Consider the following 18,687-nt stretch of genomic DNA (forward strand, 5'->3'; position numbering starts at 1 on the left):
AAAAACAATTTTTGTGCAGGGGCGCCTGGGTGGCTCAGTCGTTAAGCGTCTGCTTTGGGCTCCGGTCATGATCTCAGGGTCCTGGGATCGAGCCCCGCATCCGGCTCCCTGCTCTGTGGGAAGCCTGCCTCTCCCTCTCCCACTCCCCCTGCTTGTGTCCCCTCTCTCGCTGTCTCTCTCTGTCAAATAAATAAACAAAATCTTTAAAGAAAACAATTTTTGTGCAGTAATTAAAAATACAAGAGCCCTTCCAAGTGCTAAGAACTAAGACCACTTGCATCCACATAACAATAAAGTTGAAGAACTAAGGTTGTTCGTGTCAATATAACTTAATCTTTGGTTCTTGCAAATCCCTATCCAGGCAGACAAAACCATAAATGAATAAATAATTTCACTCATTGCTTCACAAAATTTCTGCAAGCCCATCTATCTTAGAAAGAGTTTGTTCATTTGGGTAAAATCTCTTCTGCTCAAATAGCTCTTTTAGATAATATTTTACTTACAGACTTCTTTAAGAGTGTAGCCCCTCTGTGTCCATTAATCCTACATAATTATGTCATAAAGGTCGCCAGTGTACCATCTCCAGGCGGCCCCGGTAACTTGTTTTTCCCCGGAGCAGCTATGAGCAAGCGAAACCAGGTTTCGTACGTGCGGCCAGCCGAACCGGCGTTCCTGGCTCGCTTCAAGGAACAGGTCGGCTACAGGGAAGGGCCTACCGTGGAAACCAAGAGAATCCAGCCTCAGCTCCCAGATGAAGATGGTGATCACAGTGACAAAGAAGATGAACAGCCCCAAGTGGTGGTTTTAAAAAAGGGAGACCTGTCAGTTGAAGAAGTCAAGAAAATTAAAGCAGAAATAAAGGCTGCCAAAGCAGATGAAGAACCAGCTATAGTTGATGGAAGAATCATGTATCGAAAACCAGTCAAACGTTCCTCGGATGAAAAATATTCCGATTTAACAGCAAGCTCAAAAAAGAGGAAGGCAAATGAAGATGAAATAAATAAGCAGGACTCAGTTAAAAAGAACTCACAAAAGCAAATCAAAAACAGTTGCCTCCTTTCTTTTGACAATGAAGATGAAACTGAGTAAGTGTAAATATTTTGGACTTAGTCATGCTTATGAGTATATGGGATGTTTTTTACAGTGACACTTTTTTTTTCTATTTAAAGATAATACAAGTTCATTATAGAAAATTCAGAAAAAATTTAGTATGATAAAAATTGTATCTACCAATACCCCTTTGACATGAGGCTAACTCTGTAGATATTAACTACTGTTAACATTTTGGAACTCCCACGTGTGGGGTATTTTTTAAACAAAATTGAGATTATATTGCATATGTTTTCTGTCCTGCTTTTCACAAGACATTATATTCTGAGCATTTTTCCAGATCAGTAAAATTCAAAAATGTAAAAAAAAAAAAAAAAAATATGTCATAAATTTTTGCCCAGTACCAATCAATTCTCCACCTTGCAAAATCCACTCCGTAAATCAGAAGCTCTGAAGGTGAGGTTCTGAGGACATTAGTTGTTAAAGCACATTTAATTATTCTGAATGCAACAGTTTAAAAGCTACTAGAATTAAAAAGAATTCTTCATTTCAATAAATGTATAATTTGAGAGTAAACTACAATGTGCAGAGTGCATGAAGAGGAATTACAAAGACACTGAACATGATGTAAATGCCATTGGAGGAGCATCTGACATACTTTTTATCATATCTTTGAATTGTTCTCAAATCCCATTTACCTTGACTTGTTAATTAGTGGTTTTTCATGCTGTTAGTTGGTAGCTCCAAAAGATACCTATGGTTATGTTATGCATATCCCCAGAGTAAAACTTGGAATATAATCACATTTTTGTTTTATTTCCTTTCTCTTAAGCTATGATTTATTTGGGGAAGGACTCTTGCCAAATTCATCATCCCTACTATCCTCATGTTTGGCACATCATATATGATTCATATTTGTTAAATGAATGGACATGAATGAAAAGTTTGCATGATTCCTCTGTAACCTGATCGTCCTATATTTTAAATGATGTATGTTTATTTACCTTAAAAGTTAGCTTTAAAATGGTTCACATGCTTCAATGATTTCCATTTCTTAGCTGTGAAACATCAGAGGTAACTAAAACAGTCTCTAAAGAACATGGCTATAGCTGTTTTTAAAAAAGAGATACTTCATTACAATTTCATTATAGAATGTCAGTTAAAATTTCTTGCCCTTTTGAATGACAAGAAAGCCTCATTATTCCAATGCAACTTGCCTTTCCATAAGAACATTTAATAATGAAATAAGGTTCCAGGTATGCTTGATTCCAGTTTTCAAGGGATTGTCTTGCTGCTTCATATTTTGAGAAATGATTCTCAAGAAAGAACTGGTGAGTCTATTTCACAATATCTCGATGTGGATTCTAACATAATTAAAAAAAAAACAAACCTTTGTCTTAATTACTTAATTAAATTTTTCAATACACACAAGAACAGTGTTTGGCAAATGGGAATCCTTTTTGCGTATTATTATGGTTTGTAACAGTAACGATATTTATATTTCAGATAACAATGCAGGTTTTTTGAGTTTTAAAAGGCAATGCTCAATTGCTGTCTATGTTGCAAAATTATATATCATGAAATTATCTTCTCATTACATTCTATTATAAAAGTAAATATGTGTTTCTTCTAGAAAATTTCAGGAGATAAATGAAAGAATTTTATAAAGAAATATTACTTATGTACTGAAATTCAAACAATTAATGCAAAGACTTATGTTTGACAAAATATTCTGAATATGTTTTAACAAAGGAACGTAATACCCTTCTCAAATGACACATGACCGTATCTATAAATTAGATGCATTCTAAAGTACTTTTTTCTCTACCTCCTAGATCTTGTAGCTTTGTTAATGAGAAAAGGAATGATACATCAAACGGTCTGGCGGGAACTTAGATGTTTATTTTACTCCAAGTTATTTGAGTGGTAATTTTATATTTATTTGATGAACCTCCACAATTAACATCTATCATCTTAAGAAAGCTTTCTAAAGGCTCAATATGATATTTTCTGTTAACTCTTCTTTGCTTAGTAGCAGCTCAATAAATTTTGTCAAATAGGTCATCTGTGGACTCAAGATATTTTATGCAATTGTTGTTAAATGTGACAGTTATAGTGTTAGACTGTCCCTCTACCATTTCCTAGAAACAGATTAGAAGTCAATATCATATTAGTCAGAAAATAAACAACACAAAAGAGCAAATCAGAGCAAAAGAGAATATTACACATCATCCGTTTTATTTTGCAACTTGTTTTTAAGATTGTCTTTTTCTCTAGACCTTATTATATAATTTCTTTAGACAAAATTATACTATTTAGAAATATAGTAGATGAGGCAAATAACTTCTAAGACTTTAATTTATATATACAAACCAATACAAATCCTTTCCCACTGTATAGTTAGGCGTCTGAGGGCAAGTTTAATACATTTCTCTTGAAAATGTGATCAATAATTTCTAATTGTCAAATTCAAAGAATTATTATCCATATATTTGTTACTTTAGATCGTAATTCCTTTAAAACTTTCTTTCTTGAATTTTTGAAATAACACTTTTTTTTTCATCCTACCAATTCAGTCACTTTTGGATTTTATCCTTATTCCCCAATATTTAATTAATATTTTTATTCTCTAAAGTTTATATTTGGCCTTTTGTTTTCCTGTTCTCCAGTTTTTCCTTTAATACTGTGTGATCTCATAGATTTATATAAATATAACAACCCTTCTAAACTTGATCTCTTGTATAGACCTATGTGTAATTGAGAGCTCTTGTCTTCCTCTCTATGGATGATGAAATCCATCTTAAAGAGTAATTTAAATAAAATAATGTTAACGATTTACTAGGACATAAGAATATGTTAATAAAGTCTCTGTTACTCAACAGGTTTGGTAAATATTCGATAATAATTGTTGATGGTGATCACGATGGGTACTGTGAGAAAAGATTGGTACATATATAAATTTACTATTGTTCTGCAACATTAGGTCCACCCACATAATCCAGGATAATTGCCCCACATCAATTGCATTAATTTAATCACATCTACAAGTTCCTTTTGCAATGTAAGGTAACATATTCACAGGTTTCAGGGTTTAGGTGTATATGTTTTGGGAAAGGCATTATGCAGCCTACTGCTGTGTGCTCACTTGCCCTTAAATACCCACATTCATTTCATATGCAAAATACATTCACCCCAAGGTCCCCAGAAGACTAAACCAATTACAGAATAACTCAATTCCAAATTTCATATAAGTCTTACCAGCTCAAAAGTTCCAAATTCCATCATCAAAATCATCTAAGTCAAATATGGGTGAGATGCTGGTTGTGATCTTTGCTGGTCAAAATTCCTTGCCAAACGTATACCTGGGAAACTAAAAATCAGTAGGTCTACTCCCAAAATGCAAGAGCGATAGGCATAGGACACCAGTTATAGTTCCTTTCAAAAGGAAGAAATTGAAAGAGAGTCACCAGTTCCAAGCAAATTCAAAATTTAACTGTACACACTCCATTAAGTTTCAAGGATTGGGAATAGTCCATTTGGCTTTAGGCTGTACCCTCTGATCCCTCAGCTCTGTGTCTGGACTCTCAGTTCTACCTTATGAGTCAGGCTTCTTTTTTCATGAAGGGTAGCATGTGTTTGCAGCTGAGTGGTTTTATCAGTCTGTCTCCTGCCAGTAGAATTTTGGGAGTCTCACAGCCTTTGTTCCCTCTCCTTCCTTCCATCAACACATTGTCTTCTTCTCTGCCTCTAACTCAACTGCCTCATCCTTATAAGGCCACTTATGATTACATGGTACCCACGTGGATAATATGGTTTATCTCCCCATCTCAAGATCCTTAACTTAATCACATCTGTAAGGTCCTTTTCCCATATAAGATAACAAATTTACAGGTCTGGGGATTAGAATACGCATGCCTTGGAGTAAGGGAGACATTATTCAACCTATCATATCACATTTTAAATATGATGTATCCATTAAGAGAAATAATGACATAAGTTATGATCCAGTACATACATATAATAATTATGTGTATATATTAAAATATGAGCACATATGTAGATAAAATGAGAATCGTTTGTGTATATAATAATTATGATTATTAAGTGGTAAGTGTAGGGCATCAAATTTTATTCCCTCCAAATCTTCTTGATGTTAAATAGTTCTAATTGCATTGTCTTCCAGAAATAAGTTATTCTTTTATTTTTTCCCCAAAGTGTTCCATGTATTTTCCAATTAAAGTTCTATGGATATTATGAGGACTGTAAAAACTCATAATTTGACAAAGATTGTTAATTTTGGCTTTATAAAATGAAGGAAACAGTGTTTTAAAAGCTCAGGACATTAATTTTGATTGTTTAAAAGCTGTTGACAAATGCTTTTATTCAGTTATTAGATATTCTGTCTATTTTAATTACTGTCATTTTGTAGTTTGCTAGGCATAGCCTTATTATTTTAGTTGTGAAATTATCTGCATACTTCCCATTAGGTCAGTTAATGAACTTACATTTTCTAGAATATAAGCATATGTTTCTTAGTGAAATTGTTTCAATTATACTGATGATCATTTGCAAAGTTTTGCAGAGGCAACTTGTTTTAAGGCATTAAAAATGTGACTTTCTGACCATGAACTAATTAATCCCTTTATCACTTCAGCAGATCTCTTGATGTTTCATTAATTTACCCAAAATTGACTAAAAGTAGGGAATATAGCTTATCATCTACATTCATTGGTTCAACTACAGAACCAGGAAATAATATTTCTGTTAAAAAATATTTCTTAGGTTTGCAAATACAATGAAAGAGTGGAAACTCTCACAGCCTTCAACATCACTAATCATCAAGGAAATGCAAATCAAAACCACAATGAGATATCACCTCACACCTGTTAGGATTATTGTCAAAAAGACAAAGGATAACAAGTTTTGGCAAGAATGTATAGAAAAGGGAACCCTTGCGCAGTCTTGGTGGGATTGTAAAATTGTGCAGCTGCTTTGGAAAACTGAGGACGTTCCTCAAAAGTTTAAAAACCGAACTACCACATGATCCAGCAATCCCTCTTGTGGCATAAACCTAAAGGACATGAAATCAGAACCTTGAAATGATATCTGTACTCCCATGTTCACTGCAGCTTTATTCACAATAGCTAAGATATGGAAACAACCCAAGTTTCCATTAACATATGAAGGGATAAAGAAAATGTAGTGTATATGTATAATAGAATGTTATTCATCCATAAAAAATAACATACCATTTATTTATAATAACATTGATGAGCCTTGAGGACATTGTGCTAAGTGAAATAAACCAGACACAGAAAGAAAAAAAACTGCATGATCTCACATATATGTAAAATCAAAAATGTCAAATATGCAGATGTAAAGAATAGAACAGTAGTTACCAGGGGCAGAGAGGTGGGGAAATAGGGAGATGCTGATCAAAGAGCAAATTTTATTTATGTAGAATGAATAAGTCTAGAAATTTAGTACAGCATATTGACTATTGTCAATAATATTGATTTGAATACTGGAAATTTGTTAAGAGAATAGATTTTAGGTGCTCTCACCACAGTAACAATTAAAAAAGGGTAATTATGTGAAGTGATGGAAATATTAATTCACTACATGTATGTACAGCAAATCATCATGTGTACGCCTTAAATATACATAATTTTTATTAAAAATGCTCTACTTTGCAAAAGTTATTATTTTAATTAAACATTTTGAGTACATAATGGATTTTTATTTTTAAGAAATTAATGATTTACATATATCTTAAAATTTACTGTATATGAACAGATAGTATATGTTTACAGAGAAAAACTCTGGCTTTAATTTTGTCTATTTTGTTTAAACACTACTATTATCTTGTCTTCTATTTTATTCATTTCTGAAGATATAAACTAATTATCTAATTGAATATTGAAAAAATATTTGCTAAAACTTCTAGTATTCCTATCATCTATTAATTTGGATGTAGAAAGTAAAATTTTTTTAAAGATTTTTATTTATTTATTTATTTGACACAGAGAGAGAGAGAGAGAGAACACAAGGCAGGCAGAAAGGGAGGCAGGCCCCCCGCCAAGCAAGGAGCCCAATGTGGGACTCGATCCCAGGACTCTGGGATCATGACCTGGGCCAAAGGCTGATGCTTAACCATCTGAGCCACCCAGGTGTCCCAAAAGTAAAATTTAAAAATAAGCTGTCTTTTGCCATAAACTATGATCTCATTACTGGTATTTGTCTAAATATTCTGTACTTAGGATTTTAATCTTACTTGAAGATATTGGTATTAGATTTGAAAGTATTAGTAAAACTCAGAAGGCAATATGTTTTTCTTAGATGATAAGCTGTGTAGTAATAATCACACTAAAATATTTTTAAAACTTTAACTCTGTTAGACAGGGAAGAAAAATCAAAGAGTATGCCAAAGTATACCAGCAAGATTGAGATAAAATGACAGAGGAAGTAGAAAAAAAAGTATAATTGTACTACTTTTAAAATATATTTTAAATGATAGCTTATCATTTCCAATATTGATAATTTGAGATTCTAGAATATTTAAAGAATTGAAGTAGTATCAAATAGATTGTACAGCTTCAAATTTTTTCAGAGTAAAACTTATCTAAGGAAACAGACAATACTGAAAAAAATCAAAATACAAAAAAGAAGTCTTACAAATATTTAAATAAAATGAACAAATAAAATTACCTTCTCACAAAAATTTAGAAACAAAACACTTTCTCAGAGAGAGCTTTTGATTCAGTGGGAAAATAAAAGTGTTTTTTTTTAAGATTTTATTTATTTATTTGAGAGAGGGAAAGAGAGCACAGAGGGAGAATGAGAGAGGGAAGTAGGCTCCCCACTGAGCAGGGAGCTAGCCAACTCAGGGCTCAATCTTAGGACCCAGAAATCATGACCTGAGCCGAAGTCAGACGCTTAACCAACTGAGCCACCCACCTGCCCCAATAAAAGTGGCTTCAACAAGATATTTGGAAAATACCTATCATGAGAAAAGTACAGGGAAAAATATGCATGAATTGACACAATCTATACTTTGAGGATAGCACATTGCTTTGTAATTACGTTACTTAAACAATAAAAATACACTAATCACTTCACTCAAAAAGCTGAAAGTTACAACGAAGCAAACCTAGGGAAAGGAGAAAAATTAATTCAGATGGATTTAGAAGAAAATAAGAAAACAAAAGTCAGAGAGTAGACCTGGGAGAACAAGGAGCTCTTCTTTTAATTGAATGGATCCCATGCTAATATTACAAAAATTATTTTCAGCCTAAAACTGAAAGCCTTCCATGAATCACTGTAATCTGCTGTTCTGCAATGGGGAATGAGGTTCCCAGAAAAGAGATCCCCATTCTCCATGGCTGGCCCACATGGTCCATTTTGAAGTTTTATGGGATATCAATAAGATTTGTCAGAATTCCCTCTACTTTCTTCCTGAGATAGGTCACTGTTATTTCAGGTAAGAAAATTATATTTAACTCTTGCTAACTTTTTCTGATTCATTCATTTATTTTACATCCAGCCAAATTATTTGAAATCCTTGGAGGATATATTTTGCTCTGATTCCAACTTTAACTAAAGTGGTTTTGGTTATCATTGGTCTTTTGTCTTTATTAATAAATGGTGGTGAATGTGAAATCTTTTCCTTATGCTGTTTGGTGCGGTCCTTCCCAGAAAAACCTGCAGTGTGGATTTAGTAAAATTAATTATACAATTTAGGAAAAAGAAGAATCTGTCTTCAAAATCAGTATAATCGGACTAGGAACTCATCCTTAAATCCATAGACACTCAAGTTCCGTCAATCCTCAAATTTTGCTCAAGTCACCTCTAAATTGTATGTCTGATGCATCTTCATTTTTCTCCCTCCACAGTTTTAGTAAAAGTCACTATCATTGCTTGTTTAGGTGAGCCCAGGCTTCCTATCTGGCGTCCCTCCTTTCTTCCTCCCGCCTCTCCACTTAGCAGAGAGAAAAATATATTTTACAAATGAAATTATGCTATTCCCAGCTTAAAGTCAATGATTTCTCATTATGCTTAGAAAGTACGTGAAGCCCTTTCTCAGGACCTATAAATCCCTACTAGCCCACTTAGCTGACTTTATCTCTGAGAACCCCCTAACTCCTTCACCCTCTTATTATGATCACAATAGCTTTTGGCAATTACAAGAACAAACATGCCACATTCCCCCTATTGCAAAGCTGTTGCGTTCATTATTCACTATTTCCCCCTGCTACCTGGCGTTCTTGGAACCTAGCATCCTGAAGGTCTCAGCTGAAATATTATCCTTCCTGGAAGTCATCCTCTTTGTTTTTCTGTATCACAGAATCACAGAATTTCCTTCATAGCACTTAAATAATCTATATTTATTTGAGTCACTTGTTGTATTATTTTCTGTTTCCTACACTAAACTATAATTCTATTACAGCAGGTCTCCTGTTTGTCCTGCTCAATATATTACCCAGAGTGTGAAACATCAAGTCTGGTGTTTATGTAAATGTTGAATAAATAAGTGAAGAGTGAAAAGATGTTAGGTTTTATGTTTTTGCTTTGTTTGGTTTGTTTTTTTTTTTTTTTTGCACTTTATAATACACCTTACACTGGAAAATACATGTCTCTTTCAGGTATAAAAGAGAGATGAGCCATTAGGCAGGAAACAACTTAAAAATATTTTGAATCTGGAGCAGAACCCCAGAGACAGAGTAACAAAATTAGCAAAAGATAGAAAGCAAACAAACAAGCTTCTCCTTTCCTATTTGGGTGCAATAAATCTATTCTATGGCCAAATGTGACCTAGGACTGTTTGAAAATGATTGTATATTTTTACACTATTCAAAGTTTTAATAAAACTTCTTCAGCAGATTTATGCTGATATTAGATAGACATTAAATTACAAAGGTCCCCAATATGTTAATAACCATTATATTAGTCTTAAGCATATTCTTTTGTAGAGGAGGCAAAATTTCCGTCCACCCTCTTAGAGTTTTTCCTGCCTAGCCTGAGAATTAAACTGATATAAAACAGATAAACAAGAAAAAGGCATGCAAATGCATTTAAGTTCTACATGAAATGAGAGCCTCTGTAAGGAATGAAGACCCGACGAAGCAGCAAAACTGGTGGCTTTTATACTAGGTTGAACAAAAAGAAGCATTTGTGGGAAAGTAACTCAAATATATGGGAGGCTAATGAAAATTAAATATTTTAACGAAGTCTGTTCTACAGAATTTTCTTAGTTTCAACTCCGTCAAAGACTTTCTTCTCTTTTCTTTTTTCTTTCTTCAAACTCTGTTACTCCATTCCCTGATTATGATGACAAGTGATCTCCACACTGATCCAGAGATAAAGGTTTATCATGAATGTATATTCTCACGTGGTTTTGATTTCTAAAGGATCTGTGCAGACTTTAGTTACATAAACAGAGTGATAATCTTTAGCTATTCATTGAAAGTCCTAATATCAAACCATTTTCTCAGACCTCAAAAAAATTTTAAAAATATAGTCATTTATATTTTAAATTCTCTGTCTCTCCTGTTTATCCTTTACTGGCTGATAGAACTCACCTTGTTGAACAGCCAAATACCTTTTTTTTTTTTAATGAAAATCAAGCAGTTTAAATAGTTCAAAAGCTGAGTAGAGCCAGAGACTTGTTAATTTATTTTTAAATATGTTTTTAATATTTTTTAAAGGAATAGGCGCCTTTTGGGTTTTTCTCCTGGTTAGATTAAAACTATTTCAATAAAAGATGAAATGGAAAAAAAAAAAAACTTTGGAAACCTTTATGATGTAATCAAAGTGAACAGTAATAGAAATTAAACTGGATAATTAAAAGAACAAGGCATGCTGAAATATGACATTTTATTTCTCATTTTGAAGTTTGCTATCAGGGATGCAAGATAAATAGTTATAGATGATAAGTGAATGAAAAATAGGCAGTAGCATACTAGAGGGGCCTGGGAATGGTAGGTACCAAACAGCAAACAGACCTCTGATATTCCATTTATGTCTGATGGCTTTGTATGTATTACTTGAAAAGAGAACTTACTAACTCACGCATGTCAGATTCAGTCTTGGTTTAAATCAGGATAATATTTGCGTAGTCTTTAGAGGAAAGAACGTTAAGAAAATCTTATATTTTCAAAATTACTATACTGGTAACTTTTATAGTGTCTGATTAACAAAATTACTTTTATTTTATAAGATTTACAAGAACAAGATTTAAAAAGAATGTATGTCAGAGAATCTTCCACTGGTACAAATGTATTAATGGAAATGTGCTCTATGCAAGCTCATTCTCCTACATTACACATTTAAAAAACAGAAGAAACTTCTTGAGAAGACAAAATTAACCGCAGTGTTTTTATATCTAGTTAGAAGAATAAACCTTTAGCATTTAAATTTTGCACCATTCATTTAATCTATATAATTTTTGGTTTTGTTTTTGTTGTTTTAGGAAACAAAATGTGTTCACCCAATTTGTAAAGATATTCACTAGCTCTTTTAAATGATTCCACCATTTACTAAAGATAAAAACCGTGGAGTTATTCTTAAATTATCTCTTTACATCAAGCCCCCCACCTAGTTTATCAGTGAAGCATATTAGCTCTACTTTCAAACACACATCACCACATAGCATAAGAAAGAGGTAACGTGAGGTTATATCTGGCATATCACTTTAAGATTTTTTTACATTCAAACTAGAAAACTAAATTTCTTTTATATTGAGTTTTAAAAAATCTACCTCATAAAAATAAGAACATTGTGATTGTCTGGAAAAGCATATAATATTAATCATACTGGAAATCCAGAAATAATCCATCTTGTTAAAATTGCCATCATTTCTCCCACAGACTACAGAAATAACTTCAAAACTATTCTCATTGCTATCAGATTTGCCCATAATGCTTCTCCCTTGCTCCAGCAGATTTTCAAGGAGAGCTACAATGATAGAGAAAATAATAAACTCTATTCATTTGTTAAAACCCATAGAACCTGTACATTATAAAGAGTGAAATACACTCACACAAATTTTTTTAAAAAATCACCCCAGATATCAGAGGACCCCAGGAAGAAATGCAGACTGTGACAACTGAATCTAGCTGTGTTACAAATGTATGGCATAAGGGCACCAAAGGAGAGGGGGAAAGAGGAAAAAGGGAGCTAATTTAGGCAACTTTGGAAAAGAACATTTTGAATAATGCACAGTTAAAAACAAAAGAACATAAAGACTGCACTTCAATTAGTTGATTTGTTTCTGTAGGTGTAGGGATTAACAATTCTGCAACTACTTTACATGAATATTGGAGTTGAAACACTAAATTGTTGACACTAGGAGCCCTGTTTTCCTCTGTCCAGGAAAGAAGTTACAAATATTAAAGGAGGCTAGATAAATGCAGGTGCATGAACCCTATGGTACTGGATTAAGCTTGGAAGTATTGGTGGGAATTTATGTTTCTTTTTCTATAGACATAGACAGAAGGAGAAGTAACTATAACCACGTGTGTAGACATGGGGTAATATGTGTACATATATTTCTTAGCTCGGTGTACCAAGATGGACCAGAAACAGAACGAGTCCAGCAGCAGTGAGCACACCTAGCATTCTTACCACAATGTCTAAACCCAATTCTTCAGGAAAAGGAACCTGGAATCGCTGAAGAAATGGCTGATTCTAAGGCTGTGGTAGGAGAAATAGAAGATGAGCCTGTGGCATGTTGTAGTGGCAGAAAAGTAAAAGGGACAGGGCCACATCAAAGGGACACAGGATCCAAGTGGAAACCTCTCCTGGTAGCTAAGTCTGGAATAATTTGAGCAACGATGTAAATAATAATAGCATTGGACTATAACCCAAAGAATAAAATACGTATCTATGAACCCATCTTGATAAATAAATGATTTAATAGATAAATAAATGCAGGAGAAGGCATGGCTTTTCCTTAAGGAATTCTAAATAATAAATTTAAAAGAAATGAAGAAATAGAAGGTCATCATTAGAGTAACATAGTAACATAATTTCTACAGGAAACATCTGAAGGTATGTGCTAATATTGATGGACAAAACTTGAAGGAAAAACAACATCTTGGCATAGCCTTGAAGTATCACCCCCAAAACGTTTACTAAACATTGTGGTGGTTTGAAAATATCTAAAAATTCTTTGATACTCCCTCCAGAGAGGTGGAGCTCAATGTTACTTCCTTTTGACAGGGAGTGAATTTAGTTACTCAGGTCTAATAACTAGCGTACAGAAAGGGGAAGAAATATCATACAGAAACCTGACACCAGCTTCTGCATAGGATCAAGGTTAACATCACCAGTACTAAGTCATGTTGATATCATGCCATCCTTCCCCAGATGATACCATGAGAGGGACATTTCATTTCTCTGGTATCCATTCTTCCCCCAAATCCATAAGCCCAGTCCAGTCATGACAAACATCACACAAGCCCAAATCAAGAAACATTTTTCACGATCCCCAAGCAGTCATGAACATCGAGGGAAGAAGCTGTCACAGGCCAAGGGGGGTTAGAAGACATGATGACATGACATCCCGAATTAGCTACTTGAACAGAAAAGGACATAAGTGGAAAAACTGTTGATTCCCATATAATCATTTAATAGTATTTTGATTTTGTTTATTTCTTAATTTTGTTCAATGTAGCATGGTTACATACGGTGCTAGCAGGAGAAATTAAATGAAGGATGTATGGGAAATCCCTGAACTCTCTGTATGGTTTTTCAGTACCTCAAATATTATTTCAAATTTAAAAAGTTAAAATAACATTAATAATATTTACAATGCTTCCTGCTAAAACTCTGTTGTAGCAGCCCACCGCATTCACAATGACTTCTAATCTGACTATCTTGGCCTACATAGCCTTAGTTTCTAGCCCTTGTACGGTGAAATTTACCACGTTCCTTTCTTTACTCCTGCATACTCTGGTTGCAAGCACCTTCTTTGCTCTTTGTTCCTATCTTAAGGCTTTGAAAATACCTGTTCTTGAATATAAATTATCTGCTGTGTAGCTTGCCTTCAGATAACATCAATGTATTCCTTCTCTATCCCTTCAACTTTGTTTCAAATCTCTTTTAAGTGATAAAATTACATAATGAGCCAGCTGAATTTTAAAAATCATTGGATTTTTTATTATCTTGATATTAAATTACTCCTCCTAATATGTCATTTGCACAAAAAATCTTAGGATATAATCAATTTAATTAAAATATAGTTTTCACATTTAATGTCAAAAATGTATGTGTGATGATAACTTATAAAACTATTTCAGAACACAACTGAATTGATTTTATGTGTCTTTTGTAACATCCTAAAACTTCTACTCAACTATATGATTTAAAGTAGATTTTGTTTAAATGGATAAAACGTAGCTCAGTCTATTGGGGGCTCTTTATTTTACGGACGAAGAAACAGATGCCCAAGAAAGAGTTTATGGCAATTTGCAAGAGTCCCAGGGCTTACATTTAGTTCCCTAGATTGTCAAGCTAGTTTACGATTGACAAATTCCCCCAGCTTCTTTTATATATCAACTTCTTTATATGTATAAACTATACAGTATACAAATTTTGCATTCAGGGGATCAGGAATGAAAAAGTATTAACAGAATAAAAGTCACAGTAGGTCATGTTTCACAAAGAGGTAGGACTAATCTATATCAGGCACTTTTTTTTTTTTTTGAGATAAATGAGTATAAGTAGTTCAGCCAAGAATTTCACTTAAGTAAGATACCCCTATCCATGAACTTATACTTAAAAGTATTCATGAAATACTAGAAATGATAAAATTGATATCTAAGTATGTGACAAAAACAGTATTGATTGAACACAGAAGTAATGACTGCTTCTTTCAAATATTAATAACTTCTTTATTGCACATTAAAATCCCATCACATGAATTTATTATTTAAAACTCCAGTAAATTTAATATTATCTCTAAAGTAACTATTATAGAGACTTAATGGATTTCTTAATTAGGATATAACATTAATGGTTATGGAATTATAATTAAAATGAAGGGTTTGAGAAACAGCCGAAGTCTGAAGAAATTATTCAAGCAATGATTTTCTTAAAACAAGAAAAGTGGATGGAAGCTTTATTTGTTCTGCATGGAACACTGGGTGTTATACGCAAACAATGAATCATGGGACACTACATCAAAAACTAATGATGTAATGTGTGGTGATTAACATAACATAATTTAAAAAAAGGAAGTAATGAAGAGTAATACAATAGTAGAAAAAAAGGAAATGTACAAATCATATACTTCATTTAGTCATTACAATGTTTTCCATGAGGATTGATATGTATTGTTACCTTCTAAATATATATTCTATTTTACTTTAATATCCTGGAAGTTATCCAAATTATCTTGCTATTTAATTGGAGTTTATTTATTTTACAGAGAAATTAAAGTACATCTTCTATGATACTTGGCAAATTTATTTGTACCTCTGAAATTTCTTTCATAATTTTACTTACTTGAATACAGATTTTCATTATAAATGTATCACTGCATTAAGAATTCATCTGGATAAATTTATTTAGAAAAATGTTATCTGTAACTGATAAGAGTTGATATGGTCAAAATTATTTAATGATTTTTAAATTTAGTAATAGAGTTTAATATTTGACTTCAAACAACATAATTTGATTCAAATAAAAATTATCTACGGCTATTTTTTAATCTATTATTATGTATGTTAACAATACACTAATTAGTTTTAGGATTCTTTATTAGATAACAATTACTCCCATACCCTTTACTAGTCTCTGGATAGTTAAGATGCTTTGTTCCAAGGAATAGCAAATCATTTTTAAAGAGCAGAAGTAGAAAATGAAATTGAGCACAGGGGATCAAGAGTATCTTAGGGAACCGATATGCCACCAGGATTCTTATGAGTTGGCACTTAGGAACAGGGGAAATTTCAGGAATTTGCGAGACATTTATTCTTTGTCTGACTTGCTTATGTTTAACTTACATGGACTCACATCTCTGCTTTTTTGTGTCTCTAATTCATTCTCCTCTCTCTGTAAACTGATTTTTTACCCCTTTAAGGTTCCTGTTGAGAATATGACAACTTCACCATTCCAGAATTCCAAGTCATCAAGTAAATAAAAATGATTAAAATGAATTATTTTTCCCAATTCCGAATTCTGGCAAAAAGAATCTGTCCTGACCTGGATCAGTGTCCATTTCTGGTACAATTAACTATGGTCTGGGGTTTAGAGCCTATTTAATATAAATGGATGAGTCAATGTCCATTCCTGTTTAAGGCAAGTATAAGATCAGGAAAGCAGAAGTCACAGAAATCCTCAGAAGTATAAACCACATGGAAAGAATTAACTATCTCTCATAAGTGAAACTGGGAAAACATTTATGCTTATTAGACTTAATTCTTCATCGATGTTGAGTTGGCACTATAATTTTTTTTTAAGATTTTATTCATTTATTTGACAGAAAGAGAGAGCACAAGCAGAGGGAGCGGCAGAGGGAGAGGGAGAAGCAGACCCCCCACAGAGCAGGGGGAGCCCGATACGGGACTTGATTCCAGGACCCCAGGACCATGACCTGAGCCGAAGGCAGTCGCTCAACCAACTGAGCCACCCAGGCGCCCCATAAAATTTAAATAGTATAAAATAATGATACAATTTTAGTGATTTATACTTAACATATTTAAATGTTCATAACAATATATAGCTGGAATCTTTTCTGGTGGAGGTTAGAATTCTTTTGGATGGAGCCTAAATTCAACACTATATTTTTAAATGTTTAATGTATTCCTACAGCTGCTAGAATATATACTAATTCTTAAAGACTTGCCAGTTTATCTCTTATTTCTAGATAGATATAAGCACACATTTTAACCTCCAACAGAATTCATCAAGTCTTTTGGCTACTGAACAATGTATTTTAAAATCATCAATTAATCAAAGTACTTACTAATCCGGCACCATAAGCCACTAAGACACACCTAAGATATATCTCAAATAAATAAATAAGTAAGACAGTCCCAATATCCCTAGTTTTGTGGTGATGTTTTATTTCTCTGTTTATTTTAAATATCCTAATTGGAGGTGAGCAGGGCAAGACACTCAGGTGCCTCAGGTGCAGGGCTTGGGTGGGCGCGGGTACTCCTGTCACCAAAGGAGAGGAGGATCACAAGGTGCCAAGCAGGAGGCTGGCACCAACCGGACCGGGACCTGAGCAGGAACTCTGGCCCCTCACCCAGGACGAGGCTACAAGGGGGCAGGGCCATCCAGTGTCGTGATTCGGTACCCACGTCAGATGTATCAGAGTTGCTTGATAAAGCTTTTATTCTCTGGTAGAATGCCCTCCTACACAATAAAAACCCAAGCTAAAATAGCCCCATAACATTCCAGCAAATATCGAACTACCTGATGTTATGGATGGCTTGTGTCTTGTCCAGACACAGAAGTCTCCACAGTCACATACTGTTAAAAAATTCCAAAATGAACAAATTGCCTCTGGATATCTCCAGAGTAGCCTAACCTTCTACATTTTCAAGGTATAATGTCATTCCTGGCACACAAAAAATACTCAATAAATTTCATCGAATAAACGGATGAATAAATGGATGGAGGGAAAAAGCTAGATTTTTAATCAGACCAGGGATTAAATCAGTCATTAGGGAAGGCACTCAAGCCTCAGTTTCATTAAGGGGAATGATCATTTTTATAGAGTTGATCTGTGAGTAAAATCAAATCATATTTTTAAACACTACAATTCTTTCCGGCACAAGTTGTTTCATGCTGACCTTTACTTTTTTTTCTTCAGAACGTAGGGTTTGAAATCAACCATTTCTCCAATGAGTCCAACTCATCATAATGGAGAATGGAATTTAGAAGACAAGATGGCTTGCTAGGTTTGAAATTTTTCAATTGAAAATTAGGGAACAAAATTCTATCAGGTGTATAAAGGAGTTTTCATAGCAGATGCCACCGAATGAACAATAAATGGTAGTGATTCTTATTAATTACTATTATTTGCAATATACACCTCATCATGTCTACAGAATATAATAATTACTTATTCACAGAAAAAATTTTAAAACAAAAAATATTCGAAGTGTCCTATGTATTCTGTGTGGTTTATGCAAGGATTTGAAATATTAGTGGTGAAGTAATTGATTATTTAAAGATTTTAAAGCTGTAGGTTTTGTTTGCATGTATCACATTGTATATACAAATTCAGCTCTTCTTTTGCATTAGAAACAACATATATTCTGGAGATACTTATAATAGGTTAGAAGAGATAATTGAAATGTTTAAAATACCATTAGCTTAGAAAGAGAATATATTTTTCACAGTTGATAACTCTGCCAAGTATTTAGTCTTCATTAAATGTATTGAAAACTTGACACAATGCATTATAACATACATATATATACATACTTTTTATATACACACTTCCCCCCTTGGTCCTATAATAAATCATAAAGTTGTGAGAATAAAAATAATTGAAGCTAAAAGTAAAATATTCTTATTCTGCCTTAGAGAATAAATAATAAGTTAATAATTATTTTTCATTGTAAGTGTTCATTTGAATTACCTTTTTCAGTTTGTTTTTTCACATGTATCAGGGAATTTATA

At 33.3% G+C, this 18,687-nt stretch overlaps 1 protein-coding gene across 2 annotated transcripts in view; it reads left to right on the top strand.

Annotated features, from left to right (window-relative positions):
* Positions 1 to 587: 587 nt before the first annotated feature.
* The window catches only part of LOC113920201 (uncharacterized protein KIAA1143-like), a 59,583-nt gene continuing 41,483 nt past the window's right edge, over positions 588 to 18,687 (top strand). The window contains exon 1 of one of the 2 annotated variants that reach the window (XM_027590507.2): positions 588 to 1,085. In XM_027590507.2, the coding sequence (XP_027446308.2) occupies positions 622 to 1,085 (464 nt within the window). In that variant the 5' untranslated portion in view covers positions 588 to 621. Of the gene's footprint in view, positions 1,338 to 18,687 lie in introns of those variants that run through there. The other variant, XM_035726776.1, reaches the window with a different exon arrangement.

This window comes from Zalophus californianus, chromosome 3 (genome assembly GCF_009762305.2).
Source record: "Zalophus californianus isolate mZalCal1 chromosome 3, mZalCal1.pri.v2, whole genome shotgun sequence".
Taxonomy (NCBI): domain Eukaryota; kingdom Metazoa; phylum Chordata; class Mammalia; order Carnivora; family Otariidae; genus Zalophus; species Zalophus californianus.